This window comes from Dreissena polymorpha, chromosome 3, assembly GCF_020536995.1.
Source record: "Dreissena polymorpha isolate Duluth1 chromosome 3, UMN_Dpol_1.0, whole genome shotgun sequence".
In the NCBI taxonomy this organism is placed as follows: domain Eukaryota; kingdom Metazoa; phylum Mollusca; class Bivalvia; order Myida; family Dreissenidae; genus Dreissena; species Dreissena polymorpha.
Window position 1 is genome coordinate 26,245,822 of NC_068357.1, and position 17,942 is coordinate 26,263,763.

Sequence of the window (17,942 nt, forward strand, 5' to 3'; positions counted from 1 at the left end):
AAGAAAAAAATATGATATTGTAATGATATCATTTAATGTAATCCGCCTTACAAAAAGTAAGCTGATAAAAGGTTTGTTAACATATCTGTGTATATGGTTCCGTTAATTCACTACATAAGGGTCAATCGAAAATATTTGTTAGCGTGTTTTTCAAATAAAAAGAAACACGATTAAAAGGTGATTCTACTAGATGTATTAGCTTCGAAAATAGGAATAAGAATTATTCTTTGTTTTCGTCGATAAATTATCATCCATGTCTTTGATTACGATGGCAGCAAACAGTTGTCGTACGTGTTGGCTAGTCATTCTGACTTTTCTGACTTCTTTCATACGCAATCCTTATTCGCTACCGCATCGGAAAAGGGAAACTATGTTTGAAAAATGAGATTTCATAATTAATTAGTAAGGCATTCGCCGCCAGGAAACACAATACAAGCGTCAAAAATCAAACAAATTTTACTAGCCTAAACTTCATCAACCAATATTGAGTCTGTGATGACACATTATTATTGCGTTTATTCTTTTAATTAGAATTTGTTTCATGTGTTTAAGTAGTATAAGCTGAGATCCCAATATGTAAGTTCATTAAAACAAGAGCTGTCAGAGGACAGCGCGCTCGACTATTCGAGTGCTTGACAGTATAACGTAAGCCATCATGGAGAGGGGGTATAATGTGGGTGTGTGGTCATTTAATAGATGATATTTAAAAAAAAAGAAAAAAAAGATTATTATTTTTTTTTGGGGGGGGATTCTGGGGTGGGGCGTGGGGGATGGTTTGGGTGGAGTCCATCAATTGTGGTATGTCAGGTAAGTGTTGCTTTGTCAAAGTATGAATCAAATGTGATCATAAATAAAGAAGTTATGGCAATTGAAGCAAAATTTATTAATTTGACTTGGAGAGTCAAGGTCATTCAAAGGTCAAGGTCAAATTCAACTTGCCAGGTACAGTAACATCATGATAGTAAGAAAGTATTTGAAGTTTGAAAGCAATAGCATTGATTCTTAAGAAGTAAAGTGGATCTAATCACAAATTTAACAAAATATTCAAAGTTACAAAGACAAAAAAGGGCCATAATTCCGTTAAAAAGCCAACCAGAGTTATTCAACTTGCCCTGTAAAGTCCCCTGACGATAGTTAGTGAGTTTTCCAATTCTAAAAAGCAATAGCTATGATATTTTAGGAGTAAAATGGACCAAAACACAAAACTTAACCAAATGTTCAATTATCTAAGTTTAAAAGGGGCCATAATTCTGTCAAAATTTTTGATACAGTTGTCTGCTCTTGTTTATAGATTGGGGTCATGTTGGTAAAGAGGTATGCAAAATATGAAAGCAATATGTCAAAGGACATAGGAAATATTTGAGGTGGTACGCAAACTTTAACATAGATTTATCAATAATGTGCATATTATAAGCGAAAAAAGGGCCATAATTCTTACAAAATGCTTGATACAGTTACATTTGGGGTGGTACGCAAACTTTAACATAGATTTATCAATAATATGCATATTCTAAGTGGAAAAGGGCCATAATTCTTACAAAATGCTTGATACAGTTGTCTGCTCTTGTTTATAGATTGGGGTCATGTTGGTAAAGAAGTATGCAAATTATGAAAGCAATATGTCAAGGGACATAGGAAATATTTGAGGTGGTACGCAAACTTTAACATTTGCACGCTCACGCTAACGCTAACGACGCCGCCGGGGTGAGTAGGGTAGCTCCACTATATATATTTCATATATAATAGTCGAGCTAAAAATAAGCAAAACTGAAACATGTTAAAGTCCCAGGAAATGTGAAAAACGTTAAATAAAAAATACACAATTAAATTAGACATTCAAATTTATATCAACATTGACATAATTGATGTTTATTGGACTTTTTTATATGAATAAAGATATTGTTTTATAAGTGAAGCCATTTAAATTGTAAATGAATAGTTTCCCTATAATAAAACTTTCTATAAACAGTGACTGATATTTCGATTCTTACAAGTGTCATGCTTTTCATGAACATACTTCTTGCCTTCGTGACCTTTAGGAGTGATTTGGAGGGTTGTCTATATAGTTCTTTTTACAGCATTTTTTTTTAATTATAGTATTTATTATTAACACTTAATTCGTGTAAGAGGTTCCAGACCACTAATTAATATACGTCTTTTTGCGAAGTTAAACTATGTTAACTAAGGCACAAACTGTTGACAATAAACAAAACTACACCAGTGACCAATCCCATTCCTGTATTTTTATAAAAAGTAAAATTTCATGACAATATTTTTAAAAAGTACTCATTTATATTAATTTCTTGTTAAAATGTGTATGGGTCCTTTTTCTTGCATCTCATTGATTTTCACTTGAATGATATTAAAGTTGGGTAAGATTCGTAAAGAAACTATTTGATTTAAGCATAAGTTTTGTGAAACATGCTTTCGATATTTGGCGTTAATAATAAAACAATGAAAGTTTAAATTACATGTCAACATTGTACTACAAATTTAGGATTTTGTGAGATTTTGTCAGTTTAAAAACCTTGACAAGAATTTCTTATGGAGATTTAGTGTCTCCGTTGAGTCTTGTTAAAGGTGTCGCGCATGCGCGTTACTAGCTTCCTTTTCCACTGTGTTCGCAAAATTGCACAAGCACGTGTAAGTTTCTCCCAATAAATTAAGTTACACAAGCCTATTACATACACAAAACCCCTGTCTAGTAGTATACAAAGTTGCGTTGTGTAAGACTTAAATGAGTTAAAGTAGAAAAGCTGTAAGAAAAGAAATTTCTATAGATTTGACCGTGTATTTCGACAGCAGGTACCATTCCTCATGCAATTTTACATTAAATGAAAACAATGTATGAAGTGACGATAGCATAAACGACATGTAAAAACTGATACATATCCACTGTTAAGTTCTGTAAGAATTGTTTGTCGTATATAACCGATTTTGTTATGCATATTCAGGGTTTTCATTAGGAGGCGGCCGGCGGCCGATTTGACCGCCTCAAATGTTATTCAGGCCGGCTCAAATTGGGAAAGAAAATTTAAAAAAAAAACATCGGCAAATTTACACGACGATGACGAGATATTTAGTATTCGTTAATATACTAACTGTCTGAAACGGAAGTAAGAAACCTTAACCGATATATGTTAACTGCTTTCTCATTGGTCGTATCGATATAATTGTCCAATCGCGGAGCAGGTAACGAGACTGTACGGCTTTGATTCAAGGTCACAAACTGTGACAAAGTCAACAATTGGAATTGTCAAAAAAAAAAGAAAAATAAACGACTTTTTCATTTGTGTTTCGAGTAAGAACGATAGTTCGCTGTTGAAGTTATGTTGTTCCAGTTTTGTTAACGTTTATCATTTACCGGCACCTCCGGATAAATGCACTTTCCTGCTACACTTACATTTCGTTTTTTATTCGATTTTCGACAGATTTCGCTGTTGTTTAGTTTCTCCGCGGAATTTTGATCCTCCGAGCGGTAAGTGGATTTATTTGTTACCACAATTTACAGGAGGGTGAGTCTTTCATTAGGATAAATGAAACTCTTGAGCCCCAAACTCTCCTGATTTTTTCATGATTAAGGTCGCACTTGGCTGCCTAAAATACTAAATATATTGAACTGGCACTGCAATGTTAAGCTATGTCCCAATTTGTTTTTGCAAAAAATGGCCTCAGATGAGAAAATTTGTAAAAATATCACTGCTGTCTCAAACCAAGTCATTGCTTGCCAAAAATGGAATTAAACTATATTGTTAGATAATCATTAAATCTCATTTATAGGCTCTCAAAACAAGGCTACGCAACAGACTTAGCACAACTATGCTTGAGTCCCTGATGTATGTGTGCATAAATGGTCCTGAGCCAAACAGGTAAAATGGCATCTTTTCCAGGAGTCCTCTGACAAAATTGTAATGTCATTCACGATCTTGCACAGTGTCTTCTATAATAAATGGGCCATTCATACTCTTCTTTAAATAAAAAAAGTTCAAAAGTAAAATGTAGTTTGAATTAAAGTACAAAAGTAAAATTTAATCTGAAAAAAGCTACATTTTCATATTGATTACATGTATCTTACATGTATTTTACTATTTAAGTCCTGAAGCCAAGCAGCATGTCAAGTCAGCAGTCAAGCTGTGGCTAGACAAGAAGGAGAGGCGGAAGATTCCCCCGAAGCAGCAAAGGGCCTCAGCATTAGCACCAGTTCTTACACTTGTGAATGCTGGGGTCCAAACTGATGTTACTGAGGGGAATGATGAGCTGAGAATGATTGAGACAGCTGTTGATATAGCAATACAAAAACTTAACCTGGCATCAAAGGAATATGATCCAAAATCAGATAGTGAATTATCGGATGATGATTGTTGTGGCGACTAGTCTAGTTGCCACAACAATCATCAGATAGTGAATTATCGTATGATGATTGTTGTGGCAACTAGTCTAGTTGCCACAACAATCATCATCCGATAATTCGCTATCTGAATCAGATTGTGAATTATCGTATGATGATTGTTGTGGCAACTAGTGCCTCTGGCCCCATGGACCCCTGTCCAGGGTGTGCCCTGAACTCACCGTGGGCCCTATCGGCACCCAGATTTTATTTTCAGGATTTCAAATTTGGGACAATTGACACACTTGAGAGTTGATGTAACCTGAGGACTTAATAATTCACATTAATACCCTCTATTTTAACTGAGGAAAATCATGTAAAATACGTGCCCAAAATTGCTCAGAAGCCACGATTTGGCACCTTTATTACAAAACATTTACGGGGGGATGCCCGGACCCCCCTAGCAGGTTGGCCTCCTCAAATAACTCAAAAGTCTGCTACAAAGAATCCTAATGAAAACCCTGCATATTAAAAGCAATGCATGTTGTAAATGTTGCTACTTACATGTTCCTGTGATTTTAGGTTGCAAAATGCAGTTGTTCATTCGTGGCACAGAGACTCATGTAGTCCAGGTGACTGGGACTGAGACTGTTGAAGATGTCAAGGTATGTAATCAGACAACAGTTCCCGAACAAGAATTCAGTCGCAAAACATTTTAACACAATAAATTTATTTCATTGATGCCTATCAATTGAAAGATAGTAATGAATGTAAATTGGGCTACAGTTTATAGTTATGGGTTCCAAATAATTTTATTCTGCAACAATCCTATTTACTTTATATTCATTAATTACATGTCAGTCACTTTCTCAATTAGCAAGGGATTGTTCCTGATTGACACAAAGACTCCAAGTCTCATCTATCTTTACTGATATTTAATGTAAAATCTGAAACATATTGGGATTTTCATGTGTTTTTCAGTAATATGATATATGTCTTGAAATAAGTGGTGTTATTTTACCATTTGAAAATATTAAAAACTAATTGTAAATTATGATCATTTATTAAATTAACATCAAGTAAAAGTTAACAAACAAAACAACTCGAAGCGACTAAATCATTCAAGTGTGCATAAAAGTTAATATTATACTTACATTTAACCCCCACCCTTCCTACGCCAACGGCATGTCAAGCAAACTTGTGTCCAAACAGCTCAAAGTTCAATATCACATTTATGGATGAAATATCAAATATCCTCATTGAAAAGGTTGTTAAAATTGAGACTGTACAATCAATTTAAAAATAACTGCATAAATGTTAGCTATATGGAGACAGCTTGTCTCACAGAACAAGTCAATAGACAGAGTCTTTTACCAGAGCTCTATGGTCAAGTTAACCCTTGATAGAAGTAGAAGAACTTTCAAGTAAGGACAACATATAATTTATTAATTTGATTTATATAATTGTCAAATTTAACAGAAGTATCAAACTAAATTTTCCAATAACATTGATACTGTACAAAAATAATACAGACATGAAAATTGTATTATTTCCCAGGCTTTGATTGCTGAGAAAGAAGGCTTCAGTGTTGAAGACCAGGTAATCCTCTATGGAGGCAAGCCCTTGGTCAGTGGTCTCTTGTCGAGCCTTGAGGACATGTCTACACTGGAGGTCAATATCAGGATGCTTGGAGGTAGTTATGAGAACTTAATTGTTCACTCATTTATTAAGCTGGTTGAAATTGTCGTGTGGATGTTATTAGCTCATCTATTTTTGAAGAAAAAAAATGAGCTATTGTCATCACCTTGGCGTCGGCGTTCGGTTAAGTTTTGTGTTTAGGTCCACTTTTCTCATAAAGTATCAAAGCTATTGCATTCAAACTTGGTACACTTACTTACTATCATGAGGGGACTGGGAAGGCAAAGTAAGATAACTCTGGCATGCATTTTGACAGAATTATGTGCCCTTTTTATACTTAGAAAATTGAAAATTTGGTGAAATTTTGTGTTTAGGTCCACTTTTCTCATAAAGCATCAAAGCTATTGCATTCAAACTTGGTACACTTACTTACTATCATGAGGGGACTGGGCAGGCAAAGTTAGATAGCTCTGGCGTGCATTTTGACAGAATTATGTGCCCTTTTTATACTTAGAAATTGAAGATTTGGTTAAGTTTTGTGTTTAGGTCCATTTTATTCCTCAAGTATCAAAGCTATTGCTTTCATACTTGCAACACTTACTAACTATCATAAGGGGACTGTGCAGGCAAAGTTATGTAACTCTGACTGGCATTTTGACAGAATTATGTGCCCTTTTTATACTTAGAAAATTGAAAATTTGGTTAAGTTTTGTGTTTAGGTCCACTTTATTCCTAAAGTATCAAAGCTATTGCTTTCATACTTGCAACACTTACTATCATAAGGGGACTTGGCAGGCAAAGTAATGTAACTCTGACTGGCATTTTGACAGAATTATGGGCCCTTTATACTTAGAAAATTGAAAATTTGGTTAAGTTTTGTGTTTTGGTCCACTTTATTCCTAAAGTATCATAGATATTGCTTTCATACTTGGAACACTCGCAAACTATCATAAGGGGACAGTAAAGGACAAGTTGCATAACTCTGTTTGTCATTTTTACGGAATTATGGCTTTTTTTTTGACTTAGTAACTTTGAATATATGGTTAAATTTTGTGTTTAGATCCACTTTACTTCTAAAGAATCAAGGCTATTGCTTTCAAACTTCAAATACTTTCATGCTATCATGCCCCCCCCCCCCCAAATTTTTTTTTTTTAAAGATCATCTAATCAATGACCACCACACCCTTACACTATACCCCCCCCCCCAAAAAAAAAAAACATTCTTTTTTCTTTAACATGGTTAAAAAAACACAAATATTTATTTTAATTATTTTATTTTTGAAATACCGTCCAACCATCCCACCCAAGAATCCCCCCCCCCCAAAAAAAAATATTTGTTGCCTTTTTTTTGCATTTTTGGAAGATATTGTAATAAATGACCACACCCCCACACTATACACCCCTCTCCACTCCACCCCTCCCTCCTTTGTGATTGAAATTGAGATAGGTCACTTCACCTTTAAAAAGAAAAATAGATGAGCGGTCTACACCCGCAAGGCGGTGCTTTTGTTAGCTCCACTGGCCAGAGGCCAGCGGGGCTTATGTCATGGTCCTGTGTCCGTCGTGCGTGCGTCAGTGTGTTAACTTTTTCTTTAAACATCTTGTTCTCCTAAACTACAAGTCCAATTCTGATAAAACTTTTCACAAATGTTCCTGGGGTGAACCTCTTTCAAATTTGTTCAAATGATGCCCCTGGTGTCAAATTTGACCCCGCCCCGGGCAGGTTTTTTTTTGGCCCGATTTTTATAGCCGAAATTCGGCTATGTTCCCAATCCCAAAAAGTATACTTGTTTCCCAAAATGCGGCAAAAAATTCCCAATTGCCAAAAAAAAAAAAAAAATAATTTTTTTTTTTTTTTTAGGAAGAAGTCTTATGTGTATTTTATCTCAATTTTAATTCAATTACATCTAACAAAGTATTATATGTTTTTTTTCTTTTAATTTGAATTATTATAAAGAGTTAAATCAAATTTAGTATTTCCCTTATCAGTGGACTTTTCGTGTGGAAAAAAAGGCTAATGAATTTATTTTCCCAATTTCATGAAAATGCCGATAAAATTCCCAATTCCAAAGTCATGGGCTATCTTCCCAAAAAGTGGAAAAAAAAACCTGCCGGGGGTCAATTAATTGAACATATGCTTATATAAAGCCCAGGGCTTGCACTAAGCGGCGTACGGCCGTATATTACGCCCGATAATTGTTTCCATACGCCGATAACAAAACCCCATGACGTCCACTGTACTTCCTTAAAATTGGTCATACGCAGAAAATAGCAACCCGTGACGTAAGCTGTCGATTAAAATAACACTTCAATCAACACTGCTTTCTGCCGACTCAATGTGTTTTGCACACGTCTCGATCAGTCTAAACTCCGCCTCCTTATATTTGCTACCGCCCGCAGGTGATTACCGGTAGCAAGTTTATTGTGTGTTGTTTATCTAACGGTTACACAATTTACCCCCCCCCCCCCCCCCCCCCCCCCCCCCCCCCCCCCCCCCCGCGCGGATCGCAAATTGACCGTTACAAAGCAGTCGCTTAATATTGGTTGCTTTAACAACACACTCGCGCCTCTTTGCGCGTGCCGTATGTTGTCTAATGATTAGGCGTTAACTGCTGGTTTTCGGCAGACGGCACGGTAAAAGAAAGACGGCAAAAATAATTAAAGAAAAACAAAACTGATCAAAGTTTAATTAATTACATAGATTCACTACCGTTTTAGGTCCCGCGAGTTTTCTCAGTTTGTTAATCCACCGATAATTACGAGTAATAACCAGCTTATATAAACTGGAATCACAGTTCATTTTCTATACTAACAAGTCATTTTACTAGTCAGAAACATTCAGAAAACACATTCCTGGATTAGATTTAAATTATCCGAGTAGAATTAAATTGCAACGTCATGACCTTCGACATTGCAAATGGCTGACCTATTGCAACATTCAACCCGCGTTCAGTTCAAAGCTGGTGATTCAAATTACAAGTAATGTTGGTTCAATGGAGAAAACATTAAATGGATTTAACAAGCATTTGATAAGGTTTGTTAAACCAGATAACAACATGGAAAGTTTGGATTATTAAAGTTAAACTGGTAAGGCATTTATTAAGTGTACATATTTCGGACATGTATAGTATTCGGATAAACAGTAATTGATATTCTAGATGCTCCATCATGACCATTCATTAAGATTGTGTTTTGTTGCAAATGCAGTCATAGGGATGAGGATAATAAAATGACAATAAATATGTGATGAAAAGGTGCAACATGTTTTGTCTTTTAAGTCGATATTGTTTGCACAAACTTATACCCTGATTTTCCAAACTTCTCCTAATTTTTAAAGCCTTGGGTAGTCTCCGCCTTGTTGTATAATATATCTAGTTACTTTCACAGAATTAAAGTGACCCAAAATGGATGGGAAGAGTTTGTGATCATTAACGCAGTTGACATTCCGTTAACATCAACATTAAAGATGTTTGGACTTCCAACATTTTTGAGTGGGACTTCCATAAGTAAAGGGCAGGAAGTCAGGACTTCCAAAATTTATTTCTTAGTGCAAGCCCTGTAAAGCCTATTTTGTGCAAACTTAAAAAAAGTTCTTGTCCATAACCGTAGGGCCTAGGGCTACCAAATGTGGTATATAGTGACATCTAATAGTTCTCTACTTAGTTTGTTCAAATTATGCCCCTGGGGTCAAATTGGATTCTGCCCCGTGGGTCACAAAAATGAACATACGCTTAAATAAGGCCTATTTTGTGCTTAAAGTTCTCTACCAAGTTTTTTCAAATTATGCCCCTGGGGTCAAATTTAACCCTGCCCCGGGGGTCACAAAAATGAACATATGCTTAAATAAGGCCAATTTTGTGCAAACTTTAAAAATCTTGTTCATAATTATAGAGCCTTGGGCTACTAAATTTTGTTTGTAGTGACATCTAATAGTCCTCTAACAAATTTGTTCAAATTATTCCCCTTGGCTAAAATTTGACCCTGCCGCGGGGGTCACAAAACTGAACATATGCTTATATAATCTTCCTGTCCATAACCATTGGGCCTAGGGCTACCAAATTTGGTATGTAGTGACATCTTATAGTTCTCTACCAAGTTTGTTCAAATTATGCCCCTGGGGCCAAATTTATATATAAAAATGCTCACCCTTCCAACTTTAAGCGCCCAGTGGGACAAGGGATAGAAAGAGAAAGTCACTTGCTTGAGTACATTTCAACCCATGTGCATTGCACGCTTTTTTCGCATAAAAAACAGTGGAGCGATACAGGGCCATCATGGCCCTCTTGTATAAGTTTGTCAGTGGTCACCTATAAATTTGTGCCAAATTTACCATAATAAACTTTGGCATGCTTAAAAATGGCAAGTCAACTTCTTTTGTAAAAAATCGTTGATATTAACTTTGCACTTCGTAACTTAGTTCTGATGTGGAATACATTAATCATTACATTACATTAATTCAGTCATCCATTCGGCATATATTTCAAAAGTTATGTTGTCTAATATGAAAAGGTTAATCTTTTTATCAAGAAACACTGTATATTACTCTACAAATTCATCAGAAGCAACAAAGAAAACATATTGTGTCTGTATGTTCTAGAAGATTGACCATTAAAAAATGTATCCAATTTATTGGACATACTATAACAGGAGGTTAGGGAGGAGAAATGGAAGATTAGCCTTTGCTGCCATTTCAAATTATGTACATGCATACCGTAATTGTAGCTTATTTTGTTGCCACATTTTGCTTAACAATGTAAATCGGATATTGGTATTGCTTGCTCATGTTGGTAACTGTCTTGTCCCAATTGCAAGTATTCAAAAAGGATATGAGGTACCCTCTGGGAAAAGTTTAAACAGGGCTTAATGTTTTTATGTCAAGTGGTGTCCCTTATATACCCGTGCAGTCTGCACATGTTAATCAGCTACGACACTTTGCCTTGACTGGATTTCCGAGAGACTTCCTTTAAATGAAAAATTCCATATAGGGGAAAGTATCATCCTGGTTAGACTGTGGAGACCAGGGTTGGCACCAATCGACCACCCCCGGTTTTAACCAGCGGTTTTTACCGGTTAAAACCGCCCTGGTCAATACTCCTGAAGTGGTCATTACTGGTCAATACTGGTCGATTGAACTTTACCCCCAATTTTAATTAATTATCCGTGCCTAATTAAACTATATTGATAATATAAATTAAACAGACATGTTGCCAATAATGTCTGAAGCTATAAATACCCACTATTTTATACCTGTTCGTGCAATTTGTTGGCCAATCTCTCGAAATTTTGAAAATCAGTCCTAGTTGGTCCATTGGATTTTTCTGGTCGATTGAACTTTTTTTCAATTCTAATGAATTATGAATGCTCAGATAATTCTATGCTTGATTCAACAAGAACCTGTCAATTACTGTGTATGAGTTGTTCCTCATGCACCACTGTCCCCACAGTCTTCTCAGTGACACCTATACAGGATGGGGCACCCAAAACTGATAATAGGGCCTTAAATGGCACCTTTTTGACACGACCCTTATCATGTTTTCTTGCCTAGATTTCTTTAAATAATTTTTAAACAAAATAGTGAAAAATTCTTATATTTTCCATTGATATAAAAATAAAAAACATAATAAGAAATAATTAATAAAAGAAAACAATAATTGAAAAGAAGAGTCTAGAGTAGACCCACAATTGGAAAACATTTTTGTTGTCAAAATCAAGAACTTTGATTGCTTAATCATTTGAATACCAATTGAACTTTTAAATATGAAAGGAAAAAAAACTCTCATAATACAGAAAGGAGACAACTTAGAAGTTACACTTAAATTAATAGCAAGTAATCTTCTTTTGTGTGAGTGATCTGAAATAGCCTAAGGGCAGATTTGCTTCATTGTCAATATCAGAGACATAAAACTGCATGGATTTTATTACCAACTAAGGCTTAGGGGCCAGATTTATGACCCTAGAAAACACAAGAGTTCTGTTTGTCCATCTGCTTATCAAATAGATATATCAATAGAAAAGTGAAATACTATGGTAACTACAATAGTAATAATACTTTAGTAACAGATGTGATACACCGAGATAAAGATATTGCCTGAGTCCTTATATATTTAAGGCCATTTCCATAAATAATAAAGATTTAATTTTTTACAACTTTAAAGATTTTTTTTACAATAAATGACTCAAACAAAGTTTATCAATTACAGAATAATTATTTATTTAATATAAAATAGCTCCTTTGTGATGTTTACATGCTACAATTTTCAATCGACCAGTATTGACCAGTAATGACCGGTATTGACCAGTAATGACCGGTTTTAACCGGGTATTGACCGCCGGCCCGGTCAATACTCAATTGACCGGTCAATATGCCAACCCTGGTGGAGACTGCACGTGCTAGTCTGTGGCGAAACTTTAAGCACATGCATTAAGCCCAGAGCTATAATCTTTAACCCATTATCATTATTCCAGGTAAGGTCCACGGATCCCTGGCTCGTGCTGGTAAAGTGAAAGGACAGACTCCTAAGGTAATTTTTTTTTCAAAATGGACAAGGGATTAACATGTTTCAAAGAACCATGATAATAATAATTATACCCCCATTACCAATGGTAATTGGGGCTATATAGGAGTCACTTTGTCGGTCTGTCCCGAAAGCTTGTCCGGGCCATAACTAAGTTGTTCATTGTGATATTTTATAATCATTTAGTACATTTGTTCACCATCATTGGATGGTGTGCCGCGCGAAAGAATTACGTTGATATCTCAAAGGTCAAGGTCACACTTTGAGTTCAAAGGTCAAAAATGGCCATAAATTAGCTTGTCCGGGCCATAACTTTGTCATTTATTGTGAGATTTTAAAATTATTTTGGCACATTTGTTCACCATAATTGGGTGTTGTGTCACGCGAAAGAATTGCGTCGATATCTCCAAGGTCAAGGTCACACTTTGAGTTCAAAGGTAAAAAATGGCCATACATGAGCTTGTCCGGGCAATAACTATGTCGTTCATTGTGAGATTTTTATGCCCCCTTTCGAAGAAAAGGGGGCATATCAGAGCTACAGATAAGCTTTTTGGGGTAATTGGGTAATACCCTTCAAAATAAGAATGAATTGGGTAATGGAAAACGTGATTGGGTATCCAAAAGTATGATGCCCGCTCATATAAAAAATAATTGGGTATTTGTACCAAAACAAACAAGTGAATTGGGTATTTGCAATAAAACGTGAATTTAGCTTCTCAAAACCGTACCTACATAAAGTCACTGTTATGTATTCAATCGCAGTATAGGTTGTTCCATCTTTCTGCTATCAGATTCAACAATCTGAAGACAAGGGAATTTCTCAACCCACTCATCGAATGTGTTTCTACTTGTTTTTTTTTCCAATAATATGGGCCAGTACTTTTGTTTTAGAAACCCAACACACCCCATCATAGGGATTTGGAACGGTATTGTGATAGTATAATATAGTGTATTTTGACCGAAAATGCCCCAAACAAAATTCATTATAGTCATCAACTATGCCCTTTGCAATTGTTTTATATTTAGATTTATTTACCACGACAAAGGAATCTAAATGTTTTTGTACTTTTTTGCGCAACTTTTCGTCTGCCTCGAGACGCCATTTTGTTTGACTCGCATTTGTTATCATCTAAACGATTGGTAAATACGTTACCAGATAAAAACAAGCGCTTGTCGATTAAGACTCGATTCAAAACGGCCAAAACAAAACGGGATTTTTCATTACGCATAGAAGGCGGCTCGAATTGGGTATCAGCGATTTGTTTTGCGTACCGGTACGCACAGATTTTGAAAAAATTGCGTATCCACCTATTTTTTATTGCGTATTTACGCAAATACGCAGCTTATCTGTAGCTCTGGGGCATATAGTGATCGGACTGTCCGTCTTTCTGCATACTTTGCGTTAAGGTTTCGAAAAATGCTCATAACTTCTATTTCCCTTGAGATATAACCTTCATATTTGGTATGCATGTGTATATGGATAAGGTCTTTCCATACACACACAAATTTTCACCCCTGTGACCTTGACCTTGAAGTTAGGGTCCGCGTTTAGGTTTCGAAATTTGCATTTAGGTTTTGAAAAATGCTCATAACTTTTATGTCCCTTAAGATATAACCTTCATATTTGGTATGCATGTGTATATGGTCAACGCCTTTCCTTACTCACACAAATTTTGACCCCTGTGACCTTGAACTTGAAATCTGCGTTTAGGTTTTGAAAAATGCTCATAACTTCTATGTCCCTTTAGATATAACCTTCATATTTGGTATGCATGTGTATATGGACAAGGCCTTTCTATACGCACAAACATTTTTACCCCTGTGACCTTGACCTTGAACTTAGGGTCCACGTTTAGGTTTCGAAATCTGCGTTTAGGTTTCGAAAAATGCTCGTAACTTCTATGTCCCTTGAGATTTAACCTTCATATTTGGTATGCATGTGTATATAGACAAGGCCTTTCCATACGCACACAATTTTTTACCCCCGTGACCTTGAAGTTAGGGTCCGGGTTTAGGTTTCGAAATCTGCGTTTAGGTTTTGAAAAATGCTCATAACTTCTATGTCCCTTGAGATTTAACCTTCATATTTGGTATGCACGTGTATATGGACAAGACCTTTCCATACGCACACAAAATTGACCCCTTTGACCTTGACCTTGAACTAAGGGTCCGCGTTCAGGTTTTGAAGTCTGCGTTTAGGTTTGAAAAAAGCTCATAATGTCTATCAAGCGTTTATAGGGGGCATAAGTCATCCTATGGTGAAAGCTCTTGTTAAATCATTTGTTTACCATCATTGGATGGCGTGGCGCGTGAAAGAATAACGGTCATATCTCCAAGGTCAAGGTCACACTTTGAGTACAAAGGTCAAAAAAGGCCATAAATGAGCTTCTCTGGGCCATAACTATGTTGTTCATTGTGAGATTAAAAATCATTTAATCACCATTATTGGACGGTGTGTCGCACGAAAGAATTTTGTCGATATCTCCAAGGTATAGGTCACACTTTGAGTTCAAAGGTCAAAAATAGCCATAAATGATAATGGCATAATAATTCTTAAAAATCGCCATAACTTAGCTTCTCTTGTTTTGTGAAGACAGCATGCAAAATAGTCCGTGTCAATGCGGCACATGGGGGTATACGTCAAGTATGTGACAAAGCTCTAGTTTATAGCCTCAATCAACTTATCAGTGATTTTATCACCAGCAAATTATGAAATTTTAAGCATGATGTTATGCAATTTAAGTGTGTTCTTGTTTTCTGTAAAAAGAGCAAAGGTTAGCACCATAATATTTTGGTTCTGTATATTAAGCTCCAGGGTTTTTTTCCCACTTTTTGGGAAGATAGCCCATGGCTTTGGAATTTGTAATTTTTTCGACATTTTCATGAAATTTGGAAAATTAATTAATTAGCCTTTTTTTTTCCACACGAAAAGTCCACTAATTAGGGAAATACTAAATTTGATATAACACTTTATAATCATTAAAATTAAAAGAACAAAATCATAAAAAACTTTGTGAGATGTAATTGAATTAAAATTGAGATAAAATACGCATAAGACACTTCTTTAAAAAAAAAAAAACATTTGGGAAATTGGGAATTTTTTGCCACATTTTGGGAAAAAAGTATACTTTTTGGGATTGGGAACATAGCCGAATTACGGCTATAAAATCGGGCCAAAAAAAAACCTGAGCTCAATCCTGTCATCTTATGAAACTGTTGATGTTATATACAAAATTATTACATAAAAGTGTTATTTTAACCCCGCAGTGAGTGGTAAATAAGCCTTAGGGACGGAGCCTCTTTGTTGCTAAGCAAGTTGTTCAGTTTCTGTTTATTGGTTTGTTTGAGAAGCTACTTTCACGTTTCACATTTAAAATTGAAATTAAAAGAAACAAGTGTAGATATGCAAGACACTTCATCCTCAGTTATTCAAACATTCCTCCGAGTTACTTGCCCTTGTATAATGAGACAAAGTGGTGCAAGGATTATTCATGTTTATTACAAGGTTCTTGTTGTAGCGATTGAACCCCATATAATTTATTTTCTAAAATTTATTGAAAGGATATAGAATTCTGATGAGGCTTACATGTTAATTGAAGTATTAGTTAGACCTTTCTCAACACACCTTAACTAAGTAGCAGGGTGAGTTTAAAAAACTAACATAATACAGTCAAACTGGCTAAAAGTGTTTAATACAATATTATCCCATCTCATTTTTAGCTTGGCTGTTTTTGGAGAAAACCCGTGGTATTGTCATAGCCAGCTCGTCTTGTCCGTGTCGTGTCTTCCGCCGTGCTTAAACCTTAACATTGCCTCTGAAATCAAAGTGCTTCCACCTACAACTTTGAAACTTCATATGTAGATGCACCTTGATAAGTTCTACACGCCACACCAATTTCGGGGTCACTAGGTCAAAGGTCAAGTTCACTGTGACCTCTAAAAAAATTAATTCTGACAAGCTTTCATTTATTCAAAACTGCACCCGCAGCCGAGCGTTGGCACCCGTTATGCGGTGCTCTTGTTCTACATTGCTGTCTTAATAAACAGGTCCTAGAAGTATGAGTAGGTATCTCATTCTCATACTGTATGACTTGCTACAGCATGTGCATTAATGTCAAATTTTGTGCTGAACACTCCTGAACTAAAGTGAAGTTAAAAAAAAAGTACCAACTTAAAGAATTTGATTGAAGAAAACATTCAAGCATTCATTTAAGTATCTTTCAGTTTCAGTAAAGAATTGTTGGCATACCCTGTATAGTTTCTATGTGGAAATGTTTTTACTGTTGAATTTCACCTAGTACGTTAGATAATTTTATTAGCTCGGCGTTTTCAGAGAAAACCCGAGGTATTGTCATAGCCAGCTTGTCGTCTGCGTCGTGCTAAAACCTTAACATTTTTTTTAAGGTTTTGAACATTGGCTCTACAATCAAATTGCTTCCACCTACAACTTTGAAACTTCATATGTAGATGCACCTTGACGAGTTCTACACGCCACACCCATTTTTTGGGTCACTAGGTCAAAGTTCAAGGTCACTGTGACCTTTAAAAAAATTAAATCTGACAAGCTTTCATTTATTCAAAACTGCACCCGTAGCAGAGCGTGGCACCCCTTATGCGGTGCTCTTGTCCAGTTTCCAATGACATTTTACCCGGAGTCAAAAGATATTTAATCCTGTTTTAAATGGTATTTTTATGAAGTTTCCAATTATATATCATAAAGATTCCGTTGCCATTTTATCATGTTTCCAATTATATCCAGTTTCCAATGACATTTTAGCAGGTTTCCAATTTCACTTGATCTAGTTTCCAATGAAATTTCATTAAGTTTCCAATGGCATTTCATCCAGTTTCCAATGACATTTCATCCAGTTTCCAATGACATTTTAGCAGGTTTCCAATGACATTTTATCCAGTTTCCAATGACACTTCATCCAGTTTCCAATGACATTTCATCCAGTTTCCAATGGCATTTCATCCAGTTTCCAATGACATTTTCCAGGTTGAGAAGCAGGAAAAGAAGAAAAAGAAGACGGGCCGTGCCAAGAGACGCATGCAGTACAACAGGCGCTATGTGAATGTTGTACAAGGCTTTGGTCGCAGGAAGGGACCCAACTCCAACACCTAAATGAACTGTACAGAACTTGTTTAAAATAAATCCAAGCCTTTGGAAAGAAAAATGAGCTTATTTTATTTCATGTGGTTTTTGTTAAAAGATTAATTAAACTTAAAATACAGCTTGAATAAGTTTTGTAAGTGTGATTAATGTCATATGTATATAATACAGCTTTTCCTGATTGAGGGTACTAGTATATTACATATTCTCTTTTGCTTCCCATTGACTCATTTTTAGTTGGTCGCTTTAGCTGCCAGCTAAATTTACAGAGCATATTTTGCAAATCAGTATGTGCTTAGAAGCCTTAAGTACGGTAAGAACCACAACTCACTCTGCAAGGGACGATTAC

General features: G+C 35.7%; 3 protein-coding genes across 5 annotated transcripts in view; 2 read left to right on the plus strand and 1 right to left on the minus strand.

The window, feature by feature from the left end:
* The window catches only part of LOC127873352 (protein phosphatase 1 regulatory subunit 27-like), a 318,207-nt gene that overhangs the window by 266,952 nt on the left and 33,313 nt on the right, over positions 1-17,942 (minus strand). The gene's annotated exons all lie outside the window — the stretch shown is intronic.
* On the plus strand, positions 2,560-17,789 carry LOC127873354 (FAU ubiquitin-like and ribosomal protein S30). Its single transcript, XM_052417206.1, has 5 exons — positions 2,560-2,643; positions 4,910-4,992; positions 5,885-6,020; positions 12,431-12,486; positions 17,480-17,789. The coding sequence occupies exons 2-5, from the start codon at positions 4,918-4,920 to the stop codon at positions 17,603-17,605; spliced, it is 393 nt and encodes a 130-aa protein (XP_052273166.1). The 5' UTR covers positions 2,560-2,643; positions 4,910-4,917; the 3' UTR covers positions 17,606-17,789.
* On the plus strand, positions 2,972-4,850 carry LOC127873355 (uncharacterized). The gene is made up of 2 exons (XM_052417207.1): positions 2,972-3,869; positions 4,095-4,850. The coding sequence occupies exons 1-2, from the start codon at positions 3,820-3,822 to the stop codon at positions 4,372-4,374; spliced, it is 330 nt and encodes a 109-aa protein (XP_052273167.1). The 5' UTR covers positions 2,972-3,819; the 3' UTR covers positions 4,375-4,850.

What these genes read in the sequence shown, in the direction of transcription:
- LOC127873354 (XM_052417206.1), top strand. Translation starts at nt 4,918, where the DNA reads ATGCAGTTGTTCATTCGTGGCACAGAGACTCATGTAGTCCAGGTGACT. An exon ending in CAATATCAGGATGCTTGGAG is followed by an intron (nt 6,021 to 12,430) that starts GTAGTTATGAGA and finishes TCATTATTCCAG; the next exon opens with GTAAGGTCCACGGATCCCTG. An exon ending in TGAAAGGACAGACTCCTAAG is followed by an intron (nt 12,487 to 17,479) that starts GTAATTTTTTTT and finishes GACATTTTCCAG; the next exon opens with GTTGAGAAGCAGGAAAAGAA.
- LOC127873355 (XM_052417207.1), top strand. Translation starts at nt 3,820, where the DNA reads ATGCTTGAGTCCCTGATGTATGTGTGCATAAATGGTCCTGAGCCAAAC. An exon ending in AATGGTCCTGAGCCAAACAG is followed by an intron (nt 3,870 to 4,094) that starts GTAAAATGGCAT and finishes TTACTATTTAAG; the next exon opens with TCCTGAAGCCAAGCAGCATG.